Here is a 26721-nt window from a genome sequence, read left to right on the forward strand (position 1 = left end):
AAGATAAAACAGAATATATTGTGTTTGGAGAGTCTGTGTCAAATGGATTTGGCACCTGACCTTCAACTCCCAGTCAAACTGTAAGAAACTTAGGAGTGATTTTTGACACTTCTACGAAATTTGACAAACAAATTGACAATGTTGTCAAGTCGAGCTTTTTTCAGCTGCGTCGTCTGGTTAAAGTGAAAACTTTTTTAAACTGTCATGACCTCCAAAAGGCTATTCACGCTCTAATAAGTTCCAGACTAGACTACTGCAATGACCTCTATACTGGTGTCTCCCAGTCCTCTGTTGGCTGCCTTCAACTTGTGCAAAATGCAGCTGCCCGTCTTTTAACTAGCACTAAGAGAAGAGAGCACATCACTCCTGTCCTCTATTCCCTCCATTGGCTCCCAGTCCATTTTAGAATTGATTTTAAACTTTTAATGTTTATTTTTAAAGCTCTTAACGGCCTCGCCCCATCTTATTTGTCTGAGATGTTGACCGTTTGTGACTGTGGTAGGGCTTTGAGGTCGTCACACCAACTCTTGTTGGAAGTGCCCAGGTCAAACCTTAAACACTGGGGTGACCGAGCCTTTTCAATTGCTGCACCTATATGCTCTGGAATAATCTCCCCAGTGAGATGTGTCTCATTACTGACCTGGGCCTTTTTAAATGAAAATTTAAAACGTATCTATTTAAAATGGCTTTTACTACCCGGTAGTGTGGTGACACTTTTATATTTATTTTAATTAATTTTATTATTTTATTTTATATTACTTTGTATCCTCTCATTTATTGTTTTTAGTTTTTTTTTTTTTAGCTTTCTTTTACTAATGTACTTGTTTGCAGGTGTGTTTTTTAATCGTGGTTTATTCTTTTGTAAAGAACTTTGGTTCACCTGTGGGTCGTTGTAAGGTGCTATATAAATAAAGTACATTCACATTTACATCTTCACTTAGAGGAACAATAAAGTTGTATTTAAAATAAATTAGATTCAGTTGGTGATTAAACATATCAGATCTACAACAGTAACAGACAGTGAACTCACCTCAGAGTCTCCAGTCTACAGTCTGGACTCTCCAGAAAACCACACAGCTGCTTCACTCCTGAATCCTTCAGGTTGTTTTTACTCAGTTCCAGATGTTTCAGATGGGAGGGGTTGGACTTCAGAGCTGGTCCCAGAGAATCACAGCTTATCTCTGACAAACTGCAGTCAATCAATCTGAATAAAGATAAAAAAATGAAATGATTGATGATCAGTCAGATGTGTTGAGGTTTTAAATGTGTCCTCATCAATGTGTGTGTTGACCAGGAATGGAGCTCAACATTATACAGTTATTTAAATGAGTTTGTATTTGTCTTCATTTTGAGGAGCAATAAAGTTTTATTTAAAATAAATTAGATTCAGTTGGTGATTATACATATCAGATCTACAACAGTAACAGACAGTGAACTCACATCAGAGTCTCCAGTCTACAGTCTGGACTCTCCAGAAAACCACACAGCTGCTTCACTCCTGAATCCTTCAGGTTATTTTTACTCAGTTCCAGATGTTTCAGATGGGAGGGGTTGAACTTCAGAGCTTGTCCCAGAGAATCACAGCTGACCTCTGACAAACTGCAGCTCTCCAATCTGAATAAAGAATAAAAGATTAAATGATTGATGATCAATCAGATGTGTTGAGGTCTGAAATGTGTCCTCATCAATGAGCTGTTCTCTAAAATGAGTAGAGTGACTTTGTCCTTGTGTTATTGTGGATCTTCATCATGTCAGCCTTCTACAAACATCATCCAAACGTCAGCACAACATTCAGACAACTATTCATGTCAATACAGATCAATAAGATGCTGCTGACCTCATTACAAGATCAATATCTCCTCCTCACACATGTTGGACTACAAACTGTTGATTAGTTCTTTGATTCCACAACCTTCTTCTTCCTGGATTTGGTGTCTCAGGAGGTTTGTGTCATTCAAATGTTAAAGGACAAGTTGCCATGTTCAAGTGTGTCTTCCAACAACAGTCACATGTCATATGGACATTACAGAGTTCTTCAGATTCCTGCTGTCCACACTGACTGAGAAGCGGTCTCTTCCTAACACAACTCCACTGTTCAGCTGACACTAATATGAAGCTTCAGCAGTCTGACTGACACTAATCAAAGTTCCTCTTTGAGTTCCTGTCCCTCCACTGCAGCTCAGCAGGAAACACTGTGGAAACACAAAGATACTGACTGGATGTGCTGAAGAACAAGATGAGTTGAAGATCAACTTTACAATCATTCATCCACACAACAACACTGTGGATGTTGTCCTCCATCTTGTCTCATTGGAGTCAGACTATAAGGGGATTTCTCCACAGACAGTATGGACAGAAAGAATGATTAGTGACACCAAGAACTCTGTTAATGATAGGGGTGTAACGGTACACACAAGTCACGGTTCGGTCCAACAGGAACAAAGAAACAAAAACTCACACATGTAGAAAACTAGCTTTTTTCATTTATTCTGAACAGACACCAATAGAGTGAAAAAACTAAAAACCACCTCCTGCTGTAAAAGTAAAAACTAGAATAAAACATCAAACAAATGCATTAGGAGGGTTCTCATACCATTCATTCATTTTGTTCATACAGAGGAAAAGAAAAAGCACAATTTCTTGTAGGGATAAACTGAGGTAGTCAGGTAGCAACTGGCAACTTTGGTAACTTGATTAGAAGAAACTAACTCAACTAACTTGTTGCACACACGTTTTTTTTCCTCGCACCCGTGACAGACATGCCACCTGCACTTAGCCAGCAGGGATTCATGAGAAGCGAATCTGTAGCGGATCCGCCAATCCTGAGTCCGCTGCGGATTCGGCACTCATGAGTCCGATCCGCCACTCATGAGTCCGCTGCTGATTCGCCACTAATGAGTCCGATCCGCCACTCATGAATCCGCTGCGGATTCGCCACTCATGAGTCCGATCCGTCACTCATGAGTCCGCTGCGGATGCGCTACTCATGAGTCTTAACCGAGAGCAGGGAGTCAACAGCCATTCACTCGGTCGGCAGAGAAACGAAACTTAATGTTGTGAGTGAATTAATAGCCTTTGCATCCACTCCACATACATTTTAGACCATAGAAAATAAAATATTATTTCGCAGTAGTGACCCTGTTCTCATTCTTTTTTTTCTTTCTTTCTTTTTTTTTTTTTTAGCAGAGCTTAATTTTGAACTTTAGGTTTAGGCTTATGTAAGATACTTGATATGATTTTCATATGTATCACAACTGATAAATGGCAATAAGAGGTAACTGTAATAATCCTTTATTAGGTGTTTACTATGCTTTATTATGTCTCGAGTGAATGTACTGGAAACACTCAATCGGGCCATTTTGGGTCAAGTGACTCAAGTGACTCGCAAAATCCGGCTCATACAAGTGAGTGGGACGGGACCATTGGGACGGGATACATGGGATTGAGATGGGACGAATTGAAAATCCACTACCGTGTCTCCCGGTAGCTCCATGGTGTTTTGTGCCCCAAACGCAGACTTCAAGGCAGCGCTGCATGGAAGGCACTCCCCGCCCCCACAAACCAACATTACAAAATGTGAAACACTTTTACAAACACTGAAACAAATTTACAAACCTCAACCATCAACCAGAAAAGGAATGTACCAACTCTGGGGTTGAACAGGAAGTGATAAAGGGAGCGACCAACACCAGTTGTTGTTGTCGTTGTTCATGGTGTAATGTGCAGGGAAACAACAGTCCTTAGGCGATTCTTTGGTTTAGTTCTTTTATTGCTTATTTATTTACAATCTAAACTTGGGGGGGAAGGGGAAACAAAGGAATCTAAACAATCTATGGAGCTCAGCTTTAAACACTGGGAATACCCCTCACCCTGAGTGCCACTTTCATATAAGGGAAAATACGTCACACAACAGGTGAAGGCCACTCCCCTCATGGAAGCTACCAATAGACTCAACACATGGTGACCCAAGATGGACAGAGATCGACTGATGTTTTGCCTCTTCGTGTCAAACACGTGAGCCGTGTAACGTGGACTTGTTTGAGGGGCCATAACATTGCTGTTGTCATTGGTTCACCTAAATGTGCAGTTGCTTTTGTTAAAGAGGTTTTTATAATGTTAAAGTATGTGAACATGTGTTTTCTCAGTTGTTATAGAGCCACGATTCTCAAACTGTGGTCTGTTTATGAATCATGAAAAAACAAACAAGTATTTCAAGAGGTTTTGTTCTCTATAATACAGAAATGTAATAAATACTGGTTACTTCCAGGCAAGTTTGACTTTGGTAAAGCTAGTGAGTGGCCAAAATGGATAAGACATTTTGAGCGCTTTAGAATCGCATCAAGATAAACAGTCACAAGACATCATCGGGGTCTGTAGACCTACAGATAGAAATAAGGTCCAGGTTGTAAAAAACAGTAGTTTCCCTTTAAATGCACAGTGGCAAAGCGACAGATGTTTCTGTAATGACCAGTTAAATGAAAATGTAATTTATTTCAAGTCATACATCTTTTAATTTACTTCTAACAAATAGGCCCAGCCTATGGGAAAGAACATATTACACTAAATGTATTTAATAGTGTTGGTCATATTTAAATCATCCATTATGGTTTGCTGGGGAAAAAAAGAGGATAAAATAAAAAATAAATTAAAAAATCACATATTAAATCGCAATTAGATTATTTTCCCAGATCGTTCAGCCCTAGTGAAGACATTAAAAATAGTTACCCCACTGTGTTCAAGGGACCGGGAAAGCTGAAGGATCCATACAAGAACTAGAACCAAATGCCCTGTCTGCCCCACGAGTCCCCCTTCCACTGCGAGATAAAGTCAAAGAGTTAGATCGGATGGAAGCAATGAGGATAATATCCAAGGTCACTGAACCTACTCCATGGTGCAGACCAAGGAGATGCAGAGGTTGTTTTCTCGGGATCGGGACCACTGTTCGTCCCAGCCATACAGTCTGTGGTACCAGCCAGCCCAGGTAGCCGGTAGCTAATATCATGGGGTGCTAGCCTAGCGCCCACTGGTGGTATGTGGTATCTCCACACGCATTTGCGGATCTGCCGTGAAAGAAGTGTAGCAAAAGTCACGTGTAAGAACACATCCAATGGAGAGGCCAGATCACATATTTACAGATCTGTCTACGCATACAGATCAATGTATGCATTTGCAGATTTTTTTTTTACACATTTGCAAATAGTTTTGCTACAATAATGGCCCCATACTCAAGCTACTCAAAAGTACCTTTAAACACCCAAAATATGTAGCTTCGTACACTTTGTAATAGGGCTGGGCAATATGGCTGAAAAATGTATCACGATATAAGTCAGTGGTTCCCAACCTTTGTTGGATTGTGACCCCATTTTGACATCAGAAATTTCTGGTGACCCCAGAGACATTTTTTTTTTTCTTTCTAGAATTAGTTTTTGATCATGTTTGTTATACCGCAGGTAAATGTACAGTTAGGTGTGCTTGTCTTTACAAGGCTGAAAATTAAAACTGAACAATTTCTCAAACAATGAATTATGAAAAACTAGTGCAGCATTTTAAACTGGCCACAGTGAAAATTTGAACAATGGAAAGTTACAGTGCTTCAGTTTCAGCTTCAGTTTGTCTTTTGTGTATTATTGTTGTCTCTTTCAACTCACCACATTTAATAAAATAATTTCAATGGGATGGCTGAGCCTGCACACCTCGCTGCAGCCTTGCAAAGCCAGGTGCTGTAGTAGACACAGCGCATCTTATCTCTGACGTCATATCCAGTCGGGAACGGTACTTTGACTTCATATACCCGGGTTGCCTTAGGCAGATGGGTCCCTCCATATGAGCTGAGTTCTGTTCAAGGTTTCTTCCTGTTAAAAGGGAGTTTTTCCTGCCACTGTCTCCATCAGGCTGCTCTGGAGGTTTCAGCCCGGATTTTTGTAAAGCGTCTTGAGATGATTTGTATTGTTATTGACGCTATATAAAAAAAAAAACTGAATTGAATTGAATATACACGAGGGCACTAAAAGGAACCAACATTTTTAGAGCACACAGTGAGATCTCTGGGTAGTCATTTCTTGTTCCAAACGACAATTCCTCCACCGGCACTCGCAAATGGAATCGCTGTTGCACTTTGTCATATGACAGATGTTCAACAGCAGTGGAAGGCAGGTCAACTGCGTCTGCATCACAGTGAAATGGGTCCCTCACCCAGTCAAACTTTGACATATCAACGTCTGGGAAATAAGTGGCGAAGTTCTCTTCTAGGCGTTTCAGGTCTTCATTTAAAAACTGACTCATCTGGGGGAAAGGGGCGATGTTTGCTTTTGAAAGGCTTTCTCGGGCAGTAAGCGTGTTTCCCCCTGAATCCATCAATACGATCATTCATCTGCATGAGATTCTTGCTTTTCCCTGCATGCTTGTGTTTAGTTCGTTTAGTTTTCCAAAGATGTCCGTTACATATGCAAGGAGACACATTTCCTGCTGGTCACACAGAAAGTCAACAAAATAATTTTTTTTCACATCCATGGGAAACGCTAACAGTTTGTTTCTCATATTGAAAAACCGCCCCAACGCGTTACCTCTGGACAACCACCATGCCTCTGTGTGAAACAGTAAATTTTCATACTCAGAGCCCGTGCCGGTGTATAGTTTTGCGAACAGACGTGCGTGCAGAGGATGTGGCTTGATGTAGTTCACCATGGTTACGACCAGCTGCAGTATGTCTGCGATGGGCGCACTCAGTTCTTTAGATGCCAGTTGTTCACGGTGAATCATGCAGTGATTCCATATTGCAGATGAGGCCCACTGGGTGATAAGTGTACGCAAACCATTTTGCCGTCCCGCCATAGACGGAGCCCCGTCAGTTGAAAATATCCCACCATACGCTCCCAGGGAATTCTGTTTTCCTCCATACAGTGTTGAAAGACATCGTACATTGCTTGGGCAGTCTCATGTTCAGGAAAAGGGAGGCAGAACAAAATATCCTCGTGAACTGCATTCTCCTGCATGGAACGAACAAATGTCCAAGCATGGGCATTTTTTCCTTCCGAAAACGGGACATCCATCTGAAGAGTATAAGCTGGGGAATTGTGAAGTTTTTCTGTCAGCGTGCTCTCTTGGTCGATTGCGTCAGTCTTTTCACAGTGTTATCGGACAATGGTATGGTCTTCAGTTTTTGAGCTTCTTCCTCTCCGCACATCGTTCTTACCATTTCGATGGCAACTGGTAATATTAATGTCTAAGCAATGGTATGTGGCTTCATAGCCTTGGCAATGAGATAGCTCACCTCAAAAAAGGCTTTCAGAGCCCGCTCACCCACCGTCATGGTCTTTTTAAAGTAGGCCTACACTCACTGCTTAGAAAAATGGAAAGAAATCTTTCCATTTTGTTTTCTGTTGTTCTCTACTGAAGTTTGTTTTGACTGGTTGAAGTGCAGGACCTCAAGTAGCTGTCGCTCGTGCAGTCACGTCATCGCAGCCGTGAATCAAGATGCGCCAGCGCTTATATTTTATATGCTGCGTTTTATTTGAACTCAATTTATATTAATGAAAGTGAAAAAATACAGTTGTTTAATACTGTCTGTGGCGTTTTTAATCATAATTTTAAAAAGAACCATAATTTGTTGATTTTTTTTATTATTAATTACTAGACATTACAGGCGACCCCAAACATACATATTTACTCTCTATTTATTATTCATTACTGTTTTTGTGGGTAGGGATTTCAGCAGGATTTCATGTACTTAAGTAAAAGTACGGATACTCTGGTAAAAGTAAAAGTACTGATTCAACTCCTTTACTCAAGTAAAAGTAAGAAAGTACAGGCTCTGAAATGTACTTAAGTAAAAGTAAAAATGGCCGGTCATTTTATGAGCACATCATTGACTTTCCTTCTCTAGTCCGATGCTCTAGTCATGTCCCATCATGTCACGTCTTTTACGTCTTGTCATCCGTGGAGGTTAAAAAGTAACAAGCCTGTTTTTCCAATGTAAGGAGTAGAAAGTACAGATATTTGTGTACAAATGTAGGGAGTAAAAGTAAAAAGTCATCAGAAAAAGAAATACTCAAGTAAAGTACAGATACCAGAAAATCTACACTAGTACACTAACAAAGTATTTGTCCTTCGTTACTTCCCACCTTTGGCGATCAAACACAAAACCACGTTATGCGGCTCATGTGTTTGACACAAAACGATCAAAACATCAGTTGATCTCTGTCCATCAACGACAACAACAACTGGTATTGGTCGCTCCCGTTATCACTTCCTGTTCAACCCCAGAGTTGGTACATTCCTTTTCTGGTTGATGGTTGAGGTTTGTAAATTTGTTTCAGCATTTGTAAAAGTGTTTCACGTCTTGTTAATTTGTTCTCTGAAATGTAAATTTGTTTCAGGACTTGTAAAGGTGTCTTTGAGCTCCTTTTCTATCTGGCAGTCCTGACAAGAGAACTCATCTAAACTGGATCTCCATTCTTCAGAAGGCTGAGAAGAAAATAAATGAAAACTGACCTCAGAGTCTCCAGTTTACAGTTTGGACTCTCCAGTCCAGCAGACAGATGCTTCACTCCTGAATCCTCCAGGCTGTTGTGACTCAGGTTCAGATCTTTCAGATGGGAGGGGTTGGACTTCAGAGCTGAGGCTATGACTTCACAGTGACTCTCTGAGAGTCCACAGAGAACAAGTCTGTCATGAGACAAATAAATAAAATCTGTTATAATGGAAGAAGACATTTCTATGAACATGATGGGTTTGATGAGTGGACAGTTGGACACATCCTGTTGGACATTTTGTCTCCACATCAGTGGTTCAGCTCATCTTCTCTGACTGTGTTTGACAGGAAACAATCATTCTCATCATCTCTCTCAGACCTTTGTTTAGTTGAATGTGCAGATGAATGGAGACAACACTGAGTTACATTGAGGCTTCCAGACTGTCCACAGTCTGTCAGTGGGTCTGATCACATCATGAGGACATCTGGATGAGAAACACATCTGGACTGTCTTCATTGTTTAATGGACTCTGGATCTTTTGACTGAGTTCAGCTCAGTGAACAGTTCCAGTTGGAAAGATGATCTCTGCTGTCGACCTGCTGCCATCAGCTTCAGTCCACAAGTGAAACATTTAGTCTTTAGTCCAACACAAATGAAACCCATCACTTGACAACCTCAGACCTGGACATCATTCACTATGAACATGGTGAAATATTTCCATGTGGAGGACACAGGACTGGCTCAACTTTAGTTGGTCAGCACAAACACAATGAACAAACAATCAGGTTGAATTCTTTTCACCATCAAGTCATCACAAAGATATTCTCAGGGTTTTATCTGTCAAACTAAACTCTGACCTTTGTGTGTTTCAGATCTCTTTAACAAGTCAGACTTCTACCGTTCTGCTCTTATATATTCAGATCTCTGAGCATTTCCTGCTTCAACTCTTCTCTAGTTAGTTTAAGTTTATTCACCATACCACTTGAGACATTACAATAATCCAACAAGAGTAAAAGACAGATGGGTAGAGTGAATGGGTCCCCCAAGAAAGCTAGAAAAGCTTATGGGTGGGGGCCATGGTTCATGAAAAAGGTAGTGGTACAAACAATGGTATCACACAATTACCACCTGTAACCAGATGGTAATGAATAAATGCACGTAGAGCGCACTAAAACACATAACATAGATACATTACATACACATACAATCATACACATACATCCCAATAGTCCATGAGGAAACAGATTTATATTAGATATAGGTTTGTAGGAGATTATTTTTTAATTGTCTTTTGAAGTTGGAGATAGAGGGCAACACCTTGAGGTCGTCATGAATCTTGTTCCAAATCTGCGGCCCCCTACAGACAACACTCATACTGGTGCGCACATATCGGCGGCGTTTACCTGATATGAGTGAATTAGATCTTGTATGGTATGTGTGCAGGGGGCTGGAGATGGGAATAAGTCTACTCAGTCTAGGGTTGAGTCTGTTGACAATTTGAAACATAAGGCAGGCATTATGATACTCATTTAGCTCAGCCAATCTTAGTAACTCAAAGCAGTGAAATAAAGGATGGGTGGGGGAATTTGTCTGTGACCATGACAGGGCCCGTATGACTTTCTTTTGCAAGGATGCAAGTTTTTTAAGATGACTAGTGAAGGTGTTGCTCCATATCACATTACAATAGTTAAGGTGAGGTTCAAAGAGAGTTTTGTACAGTGTGAGAAGTGCAGACAGAGGAAGGAAATGTCTGATCTTATAAAACAAGCCAACATACTTAGACAGTTTATTTACAAGATGGTCAATATGGCATTTAAAGTTGAGAGAGTTGTCAATGTGGACCCCCAGGACCTTAGTGGCATACACTCTTTTTATTTTCTGTCCATTAATTTTAATCAGGAAGCCATTAATTTTAAGCAGCCTCCAGACATGCCTCTCGCGCGTCACCTTCACTCATAAGACTTTCGAGTTTCTCAGCGTGTTCTGTCACGGCAGTTATGACACCATTCAGTTTGATCTCGAGAGTTGAGAGAGTCTGTTTAAAGTCCTCGGAGATGGCGGTTCTATGCGACTCAAGCAGTTGGGTGAGGGATGCCATGGAGACTGCCTCGGCATTTGGGTCGGTCTGTACCGCTTTAGTTTTCGGCATGGTCGCAGCAGCTCAATAACAGATCAGCAAGATAGTGAATCTACTACTTTGGTTTAGGAAACAGTTAGGTTACAAATGGTGAGTTTAAAGATGAGCAAACATTTGCGAGAGCGCGAGACGCTGCGTGCTTCGCTCGTTACCACATCAAGCTCCTCCCAAAAAACTCTGTTGTGAATCTCTACAGCAACAAGACAGGAAACAAATAGAAAGAAAGACGTAAAAACAAGACTATGTGACACGACTTCTCTCCTTAAAATGAAACGTTGAACTCAGTCAATAAAATGCTCCATTGATGGGTCAGTCTCTGTGTGGGATGATCAGTAGTTTACGGTGGCTCATGTTGATCTGAACAAGCTTTAGATAGATGTTGATGTGGAGCCACTTCACTGACTTCAGGATTATTCTGTACTCTAGAAACAGCCTTCAATATCCTCTCACCATTGTAACGTGAGGCTTCAGAGGCTGCTTCAGCTAAACTAACTTACTGATGGAGAAAATAATAAGACAGAGAAATAGAAAGAAAATAAGAGGAACCTCTGGCTCTGGCTGTAGAGGGCAGTATGCTGTAACGCGAGACACGGCGAGACTTGACGAGACTTGGCAGTATCCAACATGGCGCGCTACTGAAAACAAACAAATGCCGAACTAAAGAAAAGAACAGAAATTGATAAATAACATAAAAAGGTAAGTAAGAAAGGTAGTATAAAACCACGATAAACCGGCAATCCTGGATCGAGGTGAAGAGGATTGGACCAGCCTGACGAGCTTCATTGACGAGAGCTATCAGCGGATCGTCATGGGGAAATCTAAAAGGAGCCGCCAAGATAATCCCTCCGATGAGACCTCTCCGACATCTCCAACCGGGAGCGACATGGCGGATATATTAATGTCAATTGATGGAAAACTGGCTAACTTTGATGCCCGGTTGGGTCTGCTGGAGGCTCTTCACCGGGAAATCCAGGCGCTGCGTGAGTCTCTGGAATTCAGCCAAAAACAGGTTGAATCTCTGGCCGTGGAGAATAACACGCTCCGTGAGTCCGTGAAATCCCTCACCGAAGGAGTAACACGGGCCACAGAGGAAAACTTTAGGTTATTTACATAACCCCGGTTCTCTGAGTAATATGAGTGAGATGTCTCACTATGGGATGCACGCCCCGCTGCAGCCCTCAGAAGCATTAATCTCATTACGCCAATCCTGATTGGCTGGTGAACGCGTCCGTCCGCCATGGGTAGTCCCATCTACCTTAAATAGCTCAGGCGGACGGCAACGCGCCATTCAAGATAAGCACCTCTTCTCACTCGCCCAAGCAAGAAGGGTTGTCTGGTGAGACATCTCACTCATATTACTCAGAGAACCGGGGTTATGTAAATAACCTAAAGTTCTCTTTCATAATATTTCGCTCGATGTCTCACTATGGGATGTGGTAGCTCCCGTATTGCCAGACAAGCTTATCTAGCGTCCACCAACCCACAGGGAAAAACACTCTGCTCCCATCAGGACAGTAAAACCGCGCGTGCCACGCACGGCGCGGAGACGTCCAACCTATAGAAGCGGACAAACGTGAGAGGCGAGGACCAACTCGCCGCAGCACAGATGTCCTGAACAGAGACTCCCCTGAATAAGGCCCAGGATGCGGCCAAGCCCCGAGTCGAGTGCGCTCGCAGGCCCACATGTGGCTGCAAACCCTGACTCGTATAGGCCAAAGCAATCGCCTCCACCATCCAGTGGGATAGGCGCTGCTTCGTGACAGGTTTTCCTTTATGAGGATTAGCCCAGGAGACAAACAGCTGATCGCTCCTCCTGAACCCCTTAGTCCTGTCCATGTAAGTGCGCACCGCACGAACCGGACATAACGCATGTGACTGCTGGCCCTCTGATGAAGCAGCAAAAGCCACAAGGTCAATAGGGGAACATGAGCCCAACACCTTGGGCACAAAAGCCGGGTTGGGCCTCAAAATCATCCTCACATCCCCCGGGAAGAACTGAGCGCACGACGGATGTACCGAAAGCGCATGGATGTCACTAACCCGTTTGGCCGAAGCCAGAGCCAGCAACAACACAGTCTTAAAAGACACGTGTTTCAAATCTGCTCCCTCTAGTGGTTCAAAAGGAGGGCCCTTAAGTCCCTCCAGAACCACAGCCAGATCCCACGGAGGTACCAGCGGTCTGGAAACGGGGAGGAGCCTGCGCGCCCCCTTCATAAAACGGCAAACCAGAGGGTGCTGGCTAGCCGTTCGCTTCCCAAACCCCACGTGACAGGCGGCGATAGCCGCCAAGTACACTTTAACCGTGGAGAAGGCTTTTCGCTTGTCAATCAGGTCCTGCAAGAATGACAATATCACTCCTACCGGACACTGAAAAGGAATGTGGCCGTTACTGTGACACCACCCCTCAAACACTCTCCACTTACAGTCATACAAAGACCTAGTGGAGGAGGCCCGAGCGCTCTGAATCGTGGAAATCACACGCTGTGACAGTCCCACAGCTGACAGATTGAGCCATTCAGGGGCCAAGCCCACAGCGCCAGGCGTTCCGGGTGCGGGTGGAAGACCGTCCCCGCCCCCTGCGACAGCAGGTCCCTGCGCAGCGGGAGCTGCCAGGGCTGAGCGCACAGTAACCGATATATCTCCGCCAGCCAATGCATCGCAGGCCAATGCGGAGCTATCAAAATCAGTGCGAGGCCGTGCTCCCTCACTCTGGACAGAGTGGGGGGTATCAAGGCCAGGGGAGGGAACGCGTAAAGAAGCTCGTGCGGCCAGGCGTGCGCTAGTGCGTCTACGCCGAGGGGAGCATCCAGGCTGCGCAGAGAGTAAAACAGCGCACACTGCGCGTTCTCTCTCGACGCGAACAGATCCACCGCGGCCCGACCATAGCGGGACCATATCTGTCCCACAATCTCCGGGTGCAGAGCCCATTCCCCGTACATCGGCGCGCCTCTGGACAACAGGTCCGCGCCCGTGTTCAGCGCGCCCGGGACGTGCGTCGCCCTCAAAGAGAGGAGACGGCCGCAGCTCCACAGGATCAGTTTGCGTGCCAGCATGTGCAACTGACGGGAGCGCAATCCCCCCTGACGGTTGATATACGCCACCGTCGTCGTATTGTCCGTCCTCACTAGGACATGATGACCCATGAGAGACGGAAGGAAATGTTTCAGGGAGAGGAACACCGCTGAAAGTTCCAGAAAATTTATGTGAGCCCGCTGGAGGTCCGATCCCCAGCGGCCCCTCACAGACCGGCCCTCGTGAATTCCGCCCCAACCCGTCAGGCTGGCGTCCGTGGTGACCACCTTCCTGGACAGGACGGAGCCCATAGGCACCCCCTGGGTCAGAAAGGACGGGGCCCGCCAGTGGCGCAGCGCCCTGGCGCACTCCGGTGTGACCAACACTCTCCGCGCGCCATGACGCACGGGATCCAACCCACACGAGGCCACCCAAAGCTGGAACTCCCTCATGTGGAGGCGACCGAGACGGACTACGAGGATGGCAGACGCCATCAGTCCGAGTAACCGAAGACACAATCTGAATTGAACAGACCGGCCTGGATGAAAAAGCGCGAGACACGTCCTGAAAACTTTCACTCGTTCCGCCGACAGGTGCGCCGTGAAAGTTACCGAGTCCAGGGATAATCCCAGAAAGATTATGCCCTGCGCCGGGGACAGCACGCTCTTTTCCGCGTTTATCACAAAACCCAGATCGACTAGGTGCCGTGTGAGAATACGCGTGTGCGCCCTGGCCTCCTGCTCCGATTGTGCCAAAAGCAGCCAATCGTCCAGATACGTGGCCAAGCGGATGCCCCGCCGTCTCAGCGGGGCTATTGCTGCTTCCGTGCACCGCACGAACACCCTCGGGCTTAAAGACAGGCCGAAAGGGAGCACGCGGTACTCGTAGCAGATCCCCTGGAAAGCGAACCTCAGATACTTTCTGTGGGGAGGATAGATCGGGATGTGGAAATACGCGTCTTTCAGATCGACAGAAGTGAACCAATCGTTCTGACGCACAAGACGCAGCAGGGATGCGTGTGTAAGCATCCTGAACTTGTATTTCCTCAGATATTTGTTCAGAGCCCGCAAATCCAGGATAGGGCGAATCCCGCTCCCCCCCCCCGTTTGGGGACCAGAAAATACCTGGAGTAAAAACCGCTCTGACACTGTGCAGGAGGGACGACACATATTGCTCCTTTGTTTAACAGTGAGAGGATTTCCTCCCGTAAAACACGAGCTGACTCTCCCTGAGCCTGGGATTGTATTATACCGGCGAACCGCGGGGGAACAGCGGCGAACTGCAGCCTGTAACCCTTCAAGATCGTCTTTAACACCCAGGATGGGGCTGCGAGTGCGGCCCATCTCTCCCATCTGAGGGAGAGAGGCGACACGCACCGCAGTCCCTCCACCACGAGAGGCGCCTGTCGTGGTGCGATGGCGCCCTCTCGTGGTGGAACGACACGGTCCCTGTGCGGCGCCGTGCATTTTTGCCCGGGAGGACAGCGCAGCGGCTGGGACCTCACAGCCCCCACCCCGGGGAGGGCCGCGGCCTCTCGCCAGGGGGGGGCAGCGGGTGCCGCCACCGCGCTGCTTATTTTGACAAATTTGGCTTTTATTAACTGCGCCCTCAGCCCGCGGCCTGGATGCGACAGTGGAACACATTTTATTTTCTGCGTGAAAACTTGTGTGTTTGTGCGTGCTTGTGGACATGAGAGAGGGGCAACCGCTGAACCCTCCGCCGTCAAATGTCCATCTCTCCCGGCTCGCTCTGGCACGGTCCGTGGCAGCTGGGAGATGGGGGCGTGGGGGACCCCCAGGTGCACGCTCGAAAGCCAAACAGGTGGAGCTGGAGAACGGGGAACTTCCAGCTGCAACACCGGTGGAGAGAGGGGTGGTCAGGCCGCTCTCTTCTTCTTCCTGGCCTGGTTGCTGGCAGCTTGCGCGGGCCGCGCCGGCGAAGCTGCAGTCGGGGCCGGGGTTTTTTTGGGCCAGCCGGGCCGACCAGGCGGGGCAGGTGGGGCGGGCTGGGGTCTCAGCTGTTTCGGCATTTTGAACTGCGAAACCTGAGAAGCGGCCTGCGCGAAGGATTTACGCTGCGCAGGTGGAGAGGGCGCTGGGGGCTTTCGAGGGAGGCAGAGCTGGAGAGCTTCATCCTCCTTCTTTTTGGCTTCACACCGCCGTTGCATCGAGGCCAACGCGGAACCAAAAATCCCCTCCGGGACAATGGGCATGTCCAGGATGTCGTCCTTCTCTCTGTCCGACAGGTTGGCGAGGCTAAGCCATCGCGTTCGTTCCTGCAGGACCATGGTCCCCAGCGATCTCCCCGTGGCCTGGACCGCGCAGCGTTGGACACGGAGACACAGGTCGGTGATGACCGGTATTTCCTCCCACGTTGCTGGGTCTTGAGTTTGCACAAAATCCTCGCACAACTCAGCCTGATAAGCCGTGAGCAGGGAGAGGACATTGAGCGCTCTGGCCGAAAGCGCAGCCGCCTTGTACGCCTTTTCAGTCAGGGCTGACTGAAAACGGTCCGACTTGGACGGCAGGCTGGGGCTCCGAGGGGACACCGCTGACAGGCGGGGGTGGAGGTGCGCCGCAACGAGTGGCTCCATCGGAGGCATGCGGAGCAGACCCAGGCTGTCCATCGCCTCACAGTCGAGAGACGAGGCTCCGGGAATCGGGCTCCTGCTGCTGAAAGGGCGGTCTCTCCACGAGCGCGCGACCTCATCCAGCAGCTCTGGGAAGACGGGGAGAAGTTGCTTCGTCGCGCTCTTGGCCAAGGGCAATTTCTTCCCCTCGTAGCGGGATCTGGTGGTCTCAGCTACGACAGCGGGCCAGGGGATGCCAAGCCGGGCAGCAGCGCGTTTGCACACGTCGAGCATGTCCGAGCTGGGGAGGGGAGAAGCTGGCATGCTACCCTCCTCTCCATCCCGAGAGGCGGCGGAGGCCGCGGGCTGCGCAGCCCGGGCCGGAGTGATGAAGACGTCGTCCTCTTCTTCATCCTCTGATATGAGGAGTTCCGAGGCGGCATCATCATCGTCCCCATAGTCCAGTTCCAGAACGTCTTCCTCCTGCGGGGGATCCGCGGCTAGGTCGAGCTGGGAGCCCCAGCTAGCGCTAGCCTTCGGAGTCGCCACCGCAGCGACCGCCATCTCCTCTCCGTCCTCTGCGGCAGCGCCGTCGGGAGGGAGAAAGGGGTCGTGCCCAGACAAGCTAGCCTGGCGGGCTAGCCGTCTGCGGAGACTTTTAATTGTGAACACTGCGCAGTGCTGACACGAGCCGGGGACATCGATAGCCAGTCGGGCGTGTTCCAGCCCTAGGCAGCTCGAGCAGACCTGGTGTGAATCATTTTTCGAGATTTTATTCCCACAGCGACAGGGACGGGCCCCGGAGTCTCCGTGCCCTCTGGTGTGAGGGATTCTAGCCTCCATACCTCGCTAGCTGGTGTGCCGGCAAGGCTAATCGAGGCAGTTAGCTGGTGTGCTAACTGGGTGTTTCAGCTAACTGGTGTGTTAACCGGGTGCAGTTAACTGGTGTGTTAACTTATGAAGACGAGGGATTAACTGGTGTGTTAATACTCGGTACTCGAAGCGCCGTGGTGAGGCGTCGAGGACAGTGCTGACCAGGCCGTGGAGGGCGAGGAAGCACTGGGGTCGATCTGGTGTGACCGACTGGCAGAACACGTCCAAGGCCAGAAGCGCCCGGCGACCGAGGCTAAAAAAGATCCGTCTGTGGACAGTTTAGCTAGCTAGCCCTGGACGCGAGATATGCTCCGAGTGAGAAGAGGTGTTTGAATGGCACGTTGCCGTCCGCCTGAGCTATTTAAGGTAGATGGGACTACCCATGGCGGACGGACGCGTTCACCAGCCAATCAGGATTGGCGTAATGAGATTAATGCTTCTGAGGGCTGCAGCGGGGCGTGCATCCCATAGTGAGACATCGAGCGAAATATTATGAAAGAGAACAAGAAAAGTAAAGAAGCTATTCTAGACCTGCAGGGTAGGAGCATGAGGGATAACCTGGTTTTCGCAGGTCTCCAAGAGCAACCCGAAGAGGATGCCGAGGCAACCGTGAAAAAGTTTATGCAAACACAACTGAAGCTCCCTGAAGATAAGGTAAAGTCTATTCAATTTCATAGAGTTCATCGTTTGGGTGCCAGAAAACCAGGACAAAATAGGCCACGTCCAATAGTTGCCAAATTCGTGCTCCATAAAGAAAAAGAAGAGGTGAAGCGATGCGGAAGAGAGCTCCGGGGGACCAATTTCAGCATGAATGATCAGTTCCCCAAAGAAATTCTGGAGCGTCGCAAGATCTTGTTCCCCATCAGGAGAAGATTCCTGGAGGAAGGTGCCCGCGCTGTCATCTCGGTGGACAAACTTTATATAAATGGGCAGCTACACCGTGACCGGAACACCACCCCTTGGCTATACTAAACCAGATATGTATTCGCCTTTCTCACGCAGGTTACATAGAAAGATTTGTTAGTCTGATTCCAATACAAAAGGTCTATGGTGACATTTACTGTCAATAACACTGTCAGTCTCTAGTCTATGCCTATCTATCTAGTCTATTTTTTTTTTTTCATGGTTTCCGTATACACTTCTTTTTCTCTTTCTTTCTCTTCTCTCTCTTGCACTACTTTCTTTCTATCTCTGCACACTCTCCCCCACTTTCTTTCCCCAGGCTGCCACCTCACTATCTCAAACAATATACACATAGAAACATACCAGTCTTTATATAAGATCCACATACACAGACACATAACACACATAGGGTCACACAAACACAGAGAGACACAGACACACACTCATACCATGCACTCTTTCACTTTCACTCACTCACACACACACACCCACACACACATCTATAGCATCCAACACGCATCACCACTATGAGCATGAGTATGATTAGATTTATCACGTGGAATGTGCACGGAGCTGGGACCAGAGAGAAGAGACTAAAAATTCACAATAGATTACAAGACTTAAATGCTGATATTGTGTTCCTACAGGAGATTCATATGACAAAAACATCAGTGGATGTCCTCTCTACAGCTCAGTTTCCCCATATTTTCTCAGCCTGCTATAACTCTAGACAGAGAGGTGTTGCCATTCTGATTAACAGGAAAATAAAATTCACAGTAATCAACATGGATGCAGATCCTGAAGGGAGATTTATAATAGTTAAACTATCAGTTCAGAATATGAAACTGTGCTTAGTTAATTTGTATGGTCCAAATGTTGACAACTCATCCTTTTATCACTCCGTTTTCACATCACTCTCCGAGCACACAGACACCGCAATGATCATTGGAGGAGACTTCAACATGGTACTGGACCCCACAGTTGATAGGTTCAGTAATGCAGGTAACTATCGGAACTGGCAATCAGCTAACATAGTTAAACAATACATAGAGGACCTGGGTCTTTGTGATGTGTGGCGCTCTTACCACCCCACTCTTAAAGAATATACCTTCCTTTCTTCAGTTCATCACTCATGCTCTAGACTAGATTACTTCCTGGTTAGCAGCTCTTTAGTAAGCGAGATCTATGATACTCAGATTCATCCCATAACGGTGAGTGACCATGCTCCAGTTTCCTTCTCTAAAAACTGGAGGTTTAATACCGCATTGCTTAAAGACCCAGACTTCATCGGCTATTTTAACAGAGAATGGTCCAACTATTTAGAAAACAACGACACACCAGGCGTCTCAGCAGGCATTCTATGGGAAGCAGGGAAGGCAGTGATGCGAGGAAAAATAATTTCTTTTGCTTCACATAAAAAAAAGAAAGAAAAGGCAAATATATCGGAATTAGAAATAAGAATTAAAGCATTAGAGGATGCCTACAACGCATCACCGGAAGAACAGACGCTTAAGCAAATAAGGAAAGCTAGACTTGAATTAAATGAAATAATCAATAAGAAAACACAGTTTATAGTACAACGATTGCGCTTGGAGAAGTTTGAACACAGTGACAAATCCGGAAAATTTTTAGCCAACCAATTAAAAATTAATAAAGAAAAATCAACAATTCAATCAGTTAGAGACCCAGCAGGTAATATCACACATGAGCCCAACGTAATAAATGACACTTTTAGAAACTTCTATAGAACACTATATTCATCTCAACTAGACCCATCAGACAGTGACATCCAGCAATTCATGAACAACATTAACCTTCCAAAACTAAATGAAGAACAAGTAATGGCTCTAGATTCTCCCCTCACAGTGGAAGAGTTACATGAAGCCCTTAAACACATGTCCTGCAATAAAGCTCCCGGACCAGATGGCTTCCCAGTAGAATTCTATAAAGAATTTTGGACACTACTGGCGCCAACATTTTTCAGAATGGTTACACAAATTAAAGAAGTAAACTATCTAACACCAACCATGAATTCTGCAAGTATCATCGTGCTGTTAAAACCAGGCAAAGACCCCACATTGCCATCTAGTTACCGCCCTATATCACTGATAAATGTTGACCTCAAAATAATATGTAAAGCTTTAGCTGGAAGGTTAGAGAAAATAACTCCTCTTATAATTCACCCTGACCAAACAGGCTTTATAAAAGGCAGAAATTCATCTACTAACATGCGCAGATTACTCAATTTAATAGACTATTCCAACATTAATAACCTAGAAACATTTATAGTATCTCTAGACGCGGAAAAAGCCTTCGACAGAGTTAACTGGAAATTTCTACTAGCTACTTTAAGTAAATTTGGTTTTGGTCCATCCTTTATTAACTGGATTAGAATCTTATACGACTCTCCTAATGCAAGAGTCAGAACAAATGATCACACGTCGCCTAGCTTTAATCTACAGAGAGGCACCAGACAGGGTTGTCCTCTTTCCCCATCACTCTTTGCCATCTTTATTGAACCTTTAGCAATGGCCATCAGACAAAATCAGAATATTAAAGGTATTGGGTCTAAAAAGATAGAACATAAGATAAGTCTTTATGCCGATGACATTTTATTATTCCTTCAGAACTCACGTACATCTCTTTCCAAAACATTCTCATTAATCAATAAGTTCTCATCTCTGTCGGACTACTCTATTAATTGGTCAAAAAGTATAATCCTACCAATTAACTGTAGTTTTCAAGGGACACCCAATATGGCATTACAGTCGGGTAACATTATATATCTTGGTATAAACATCTCTTCCAGATTGTCAGATTTAATTAAGTTAAATCACAACCAATTACTGAAGACCATTGAAGACGATCTCGCTCGGTGGAAATCCTTACCCATTTCTCTCATGGGGAGAGTTGCCACCATAAAAATGAAGATCTTGCCTAAAATCAACTACCTATTCTCTATGGTCCCTACAAAACCTTCTTATATGTGGTTTAGATCACTAGATTCCCATATTTCCCAATTTCTCTGGAAGAATAAACCCTCTCGAATCAGCTTGAAAACTTTTCAGAAAACTAAAGACAGGGGTGGACTAGATTTACCTAACTTCAATCACTATTTCCTAGCAAATAAGTTACAGTATATCTCAAAATGGCTTAAACCCAGTACATTAGATGAAACATGGATGGACATAGAGCAAACACTTTGTGACAATCTGGAAATTTCTAACTTACCATTTTTTAGCTCAAATATTAGGTCTCATAAGTGCTTTAAGAGCATTAACATCGGCACTTGTTTGACAGCCTGGTGGGAATTTCTAAAAAAAACTAACTCTTCAATGACACCATGTCGGCTCACCCCTATATGGAACAATCCCGATATCTTACTAAACAAAAATATGATTAATTTTACCCAGTGGAAAAATAAAGGAATTAAACACTTAGAGCATTTAATTCATAATAGCAACTTTTTACCTTTACAAGCACTCTCTTCACAGTACGGGATTAGCAGTAAAAGATATCTAGAATATCAACAAATCAAATCCATAATAAGTACAAAATTTCCCCTCAATCAAACCAGCCTGGAACTTCCACAAAGTTTCACAGAATTCAGTAGTATTGGTGCTCCAAAGCTATTATCAAAAATATATAGATTAATTACCAAAATAGATGACTCAATTTCCCTACCAACAGGAAAATGGGAGTCAGATCTACACATCAATCCCAATAACCAGTTCTGGTCAGAAATACTCTTAATCAACTTTAATATGACCAACAGCCTAAATCTGCAACTTATACAATACAAAATCCTCCATAGAACTCATTATACAGGTCAAAGGATGTTCAAGATGGGTCTTAACCAATCAAATATCTGCACGCAGTGCACAAGTAACTTACCAGATAACTACATACATGCTCTGTGGCTCTGTGACCCTGTTAAAAAATTTTGGATCAAGGTTTGTGAGGACTTATCAACATGGCTTAAGTGTAATATACCCACCTGCCCCAAACTATGTATCCTAGGTGATCTAAGTGACATCGATATAGAGATTAACAAGGCACACATGGTCCTCACCACATTATCCATAGCAAAGAAAACTATCCTCTTGAACTGGAAGACTAAAAACAATCTAAGCATCAACCACTTTAAAAATCTCCTGTCGGATCATATCAGTCTGGAGTCCATGTCCGCATGTAACAAATTCCAATCGGCTGACTTCTACTCTCTCTGGGCCCCGCTGATTAACTACGTCACCTAGCAGGAGGGGGGGATGTGCGTTCTGCCCTGCTGTGTGGGGTGCATGGGGATTGGTGTGCGAGAGTTGTGTATGTGTATGGGTGTGTATGGGTGCGTGTTGGGGGGGGCGGGGGGTGAGGTGTGTGCGTGTTTGGGGGAGGTGGGGGGTGTATGAGGTGTATGCGGATTGGTGTGTGAGAGCTATGTGTGCGTGTGTGTTTGGGGGGCTGCATGAGGTGTATGTGGATAGGTGGGCGAGAGTCAGGTGTGTGTGTTTGAGGGGCTGCATGATGTGTATGTGGATAGGTAGGCGAGAGCTAGGTGGGTGTGTGCGGGTGTGTGGGTGAGTTTGGGTGGGGGCTGTGTGAGGCGCAGGTGGGTTGGTGTGCAAGATGTAGACATGTATGTATAGGCTGATTAGAGGGGGGAGCGTGTGTTTAGGGAAGTATGGTGTGTGTACTTCGGGGTGGGGGGGGTGGCGCTGCCCTGTCCCGCTGGTGCCGGTCGGGTGGGCGACGGGGGCCCCCCTGGCCCTGGCGGGGCCCCGTGCCCCAATCCTCCTCCCGGTTTGGGTCTTTCGGCCAATGTGCTGCCGCTATGGTTGGGCTGGGTTGCTTTGGGGGGTGTTGAGATGGGGCGGACCGGGGCAGAGGCCCACTGGGACGCTTCAGGGCCCTCTAGCAGCAGTCGGTGTGGGCCCGGGTCGTGGGGGAGGCCGCTCCTGTCCCGTGCCGGCCTCCGGGAACAGGGGAACCTTAATGCCGGTAGCGGCTCGTCTTCTGGGGGAGGTCATCCGACCCCAGACACACATCCCCGGACCCCTCCCCTCCTCCAGCTTAACTCACTCATACATGTAGGGCTTTGGGGGCATGCACACCATGGGGGGCTCAGCGGGGGGGGGCATCTAAGTGCCCTCGTTTGCTGCGCCCTGGGATGACATGCTTCTCAGTTTTAATCACACCTAGTCATTAAACATATGGAACACTGACAGCACACAATCACTCATGGGGGGTGGGCTATGCAGTGTCTGGTGGGCGGGGCCGTTCAGGAGGATAGGACCGCTTGTGTGGCCTCGCCTCCAGCGCAGTGTGGTCACTACCTCCCAATTTTAATCGCAAACAACACACATCTTACAAATACCTATAGTTGGGGGTGGGGGGGGTGATTGGGTCATCCTGTTTTCCTGTTCCCGGTCAGGGGGGGGGGGGGCTGCCGGCTTTCCCATGGGCCTGCGGTACCTGCCGGCTGTATCGCTGGGGATCCGCTGGATCCGGTGGGGACCTCGTTCTGGTAGGGTGGAAGGGGGCGGTGGCGGTGGGAGGGGGGGAGGGGGTGGGTGCTGCCGGGGTCCCTGGGCGTGTGGCCTGGGCGCGGGGGCGGGTGCTGGCCCATCCCGGGCGGCTGTCTGGGGCGGCCTGGTCCTTGTGGGCGTCGGCTGGGCCTCGTGTCTGGTGGGGGTGGGGGGTGCTGCCCTCGGGCTCGGGGGGCCGTGGACCCTGCTTCGTGCCTGTCCCGGGTGGCCGGTTGCCTGGGGAGGTCGGTGGCTGCCTCTCTTGGGCCGCCGGGGCCTGCTCGCCGTGGCTTGGGGGGGGGTTCTGGCCGGGGGCCTCCTATGCCACCATCTGGATGGAGGCATGTCCCTCTGTGGTGTGGTGATGGGGACACGCACCCTGGGGTTGCTGCTGGTGGTCGGGGTCCTGGGGCTTCCTGTCTATCCTCTGCTCTCCCTGGGGGAACGGTTGCACCATCACAGCCATCTTTAAGCCATCTTTAAACACTCTTCACCCTCATTCTGCATGGTGACACAGTCACTGCATCCTCTGGTGAACATTTAAACCGTGTATACAAACCGTGAACATTAAGGACTACTGTGGTTTAGTTATCTGCTGTGTTATACAAACATGTATGTGTAGACTTAAACACGAGTGTATGAAACATTTGTGCCATGGTTGCTATGTACTCCAATGTAATCTTTCTCTTTTGTGTGCCTTTCAGTATTGTCAGCTTGCTCTCCGGCCGAGGCCGGGCGATGTCCTTTGTTGTGTTTCTCAACAGGTGTAGCAGTTGCTGCTTGGCGTATCGCTTTTTTTTTTTTTTTTTCTCTCCACCCCCCCCCCCCCCCCCCCCCTTTTTCAACTCTATCTATCTTCTCTTCACTTTCTCTCTCCCTGTCAGGTTCGGCAATATTATGTAAAGGTCCATCCATCAACATGTATAAATAATAAAATAAAATTTAAACAAGTTTAACTTCGATTATCAAGAGGAGCCTTATCATCCATAAAGCTCCCCTTGGCAAAACAAAATTTGCTCAGCACAATATAATGAACAGACCATTATTCTGCTTGTTTCGATGCTGGACAGGACAAAAAGAAAGAAAAAAAAAAAAAAAAAAAAAAGAAAATAGTCAATAACCAGAGGAACAGCTTTAAACAGCTGGAGAACATCTGGAACTAAATACAACTGACTGTGATGTTTGCAGTGAACAAGTGGAACACTGATTGAAGAAGAATGAGAACGTCTGAAGAACTAAACTACTAATCTCCACTGATTGATTCTGTTAATGATCACATCAGGACTCACTCAGCCTTTCTGCAGTTCCTCACAGCTGGGATCAGTCTCCGTCGTCCCTCCACTGATGTGCTGTACTTCTTGAGGTTCAACTCATCCAGAACCTCCTCTGACATCTGTAGCATGTAGGCCAGAGCTGAGCAGTGGATCTCAGAGAGTTTCTTCCCTGATCTGTTCTTTGACTTCAGGAACTCTTGGATCTGCTGATGAACTGAGAAGTCGTTCATCTCCATCAGACAGTGGAAGATGTTGATGCTTCTGTCAGGAGAGATTTCATCAGTGTTCATCTTCTTCAGGTTGTTGATGGCTCTCTGGATGATTCTTAGACTGTTCTCTGTCTGACCCAGCAGACCTCCTAAGAGTCTCTGGTTGGACTCCAGAGAGAGGCCATGAAGGAAGCGAACTAACAGGTCCAGGTGACCATTTTTACTCTCCAGGGATTTAATCATTACTCTGTTCAGAAATACATCCAGAGGTGAGTTATTGTAGTTTCTTCCCAGGAAGTCCTCCAGCACCTCTGTCTTCCTGTTTGTGTAACAGTGGATCATGTAGACTGCAGCCAGAAACTCCTGAACGCTCAGATGGACAAAGCAGAACACCTTGTCCTGGTACAGTCCTCTCTCCTCTTTAAATATCTGTGTGAACACTCCTGAGTACACTGAGGCTGCTGTGATATCGATGCCACACTCTGTCAGGTCTGATTCATAGAAGATCAGGTTTCCTTTCAGCAGCTGATCAAAAGCCAGTTTTCCCAGAGACTCAATCATCTTCCTGGTCTCTGGACTCCAGTGTGGATCTGTCTCAGCTCCTCCATCATACTTGACCTTCTTCACTTTGGTCTGAACCACCAGGAAGTGGATGTACATCTCAGTCAGGGTCTTGGGCAGCTCTCCTCCCTCTCTGGTTTTCAACACATCCTCCAGAACTGTAGCAGTGATCCAGCAGAAGACTGGGATGTGACACATGATGTGGAGGCTTCGTGATGTCTTGATGTGGGAGAGGATCCTGCTGGCCTGCTCTTCATCTCTGAATCTCTTCCTGAAATACTCCTCCTTCTGGGGGTCAGTGAACCCTCTGACCTCTGTCACCATGTCAACACACTCAGGAGGGATCTGATTGGCTGCTGCAGGTCGTGCGGTTATCCAGAGGCGAGCAGAGGGAAGCAGTTTCCCCCTGATGAGGTTTGTCAGCAGCACATCCACTGAGGTGGACTCTGTAACATCAGTCAGGATCTCAGTGTTGTGGAAGTCCAGAGGAAGTCGACACTCATCCAGACCGTCAAAGATAAACACAACCTGGAACTCTTCAAAGCTGCAGATTTCTGCTTCTTTGGTTTCAGTAAAGAAATGATGAACAAGATCCACTAAGCTGAACTTTCTCCCTTTCAACACATTCAGCTCTCTGAAAGTCAATGGAAATATGAAGAGGATGTCCTGGTTGACTTTGTCTTCAGCCCAGTCCAGAGTGAACTTCTGTGTTAAGAGTGTTTTCCCAATGCCAGCCACTCCCGTTGTCATCACTCTTCTGATCAGTCCATGTCTTCCAGGTGAGGTTTTAAAGAGGTCTTCTTGTCTGATGCTTGTTTCTGGTCTGTGTGGTTTCCTGGATGCTGTTTCAATCTGTCTGACCTCATGTTCATCATTGACCTCTGCAGTCCCTCCCTCTGTGATGTAGAGCTCTGTGTAGATCTCATTCAGAAGGGTTGAATTTCCTGCTTTAGCAATCCCCTCAAACACACACTGGAACTTCTCCTTCAGAGTAGATTTAAGTTTACGTCCACAAACTGGAGCAACAAGTCCTGAATGAAGAAACAAGAAATAAGATGAATGAATAAACTCTCCAGTAAATAGTCCAACATGTCATTGCTCTAAAGAATGAGTGTGTGAATATATCTTGGTTCATCTCTGGAGACATTAGTAAATGTCCCATTTCTCCAGCAGCTTCAATGTTTAGA

General features: G+C 46.5%; 1 protein-coding gene across 2 annotated transcripts in view; it reads right to left on the reverse strand.

Annotated features, from left to right (window-relative positions):
• The window catches only part of LOC311490281 (uncharacterized protein), a 59123-nt gene that overhangs the window by 15141 nt on the left and 17261 nt on the right, over nt 1-26721 (reverse strand). For both annotated transcript variants that reach the window (XM_084547690.1, XM_084547689.1), the window contains 4 exons: nt 24780-26565; nt 8491-8664; nt 1441-1614; nt 1031-1204 (listed from right to left, as the gene is read on the reverse strand). In XM_084547690.1, the coding sequence (XP_084403816.1) occupies nt 1031-1204; nt 1441-1614; nt 8491-8664; nt 24780-26565 (2308 nt within the window). The remainder of the gene's footprint in view (nt 1-1030; nt 1205-1440; nt 1615-8490; nt 8665-24779; nt 26566-26721) is intronic.

This window comes from Chelon labrosus (genome assembly GCF_963514085.1).
Source record: "Chelon labrosus genome assembly, chromosome: 1".
NCBI classification, from domain to species: Eukaryota; Metazoa; Chordata; class Actinopteri; order Mugiliformes; family Mugilidae; genus Chelon; species Chelon labrosus.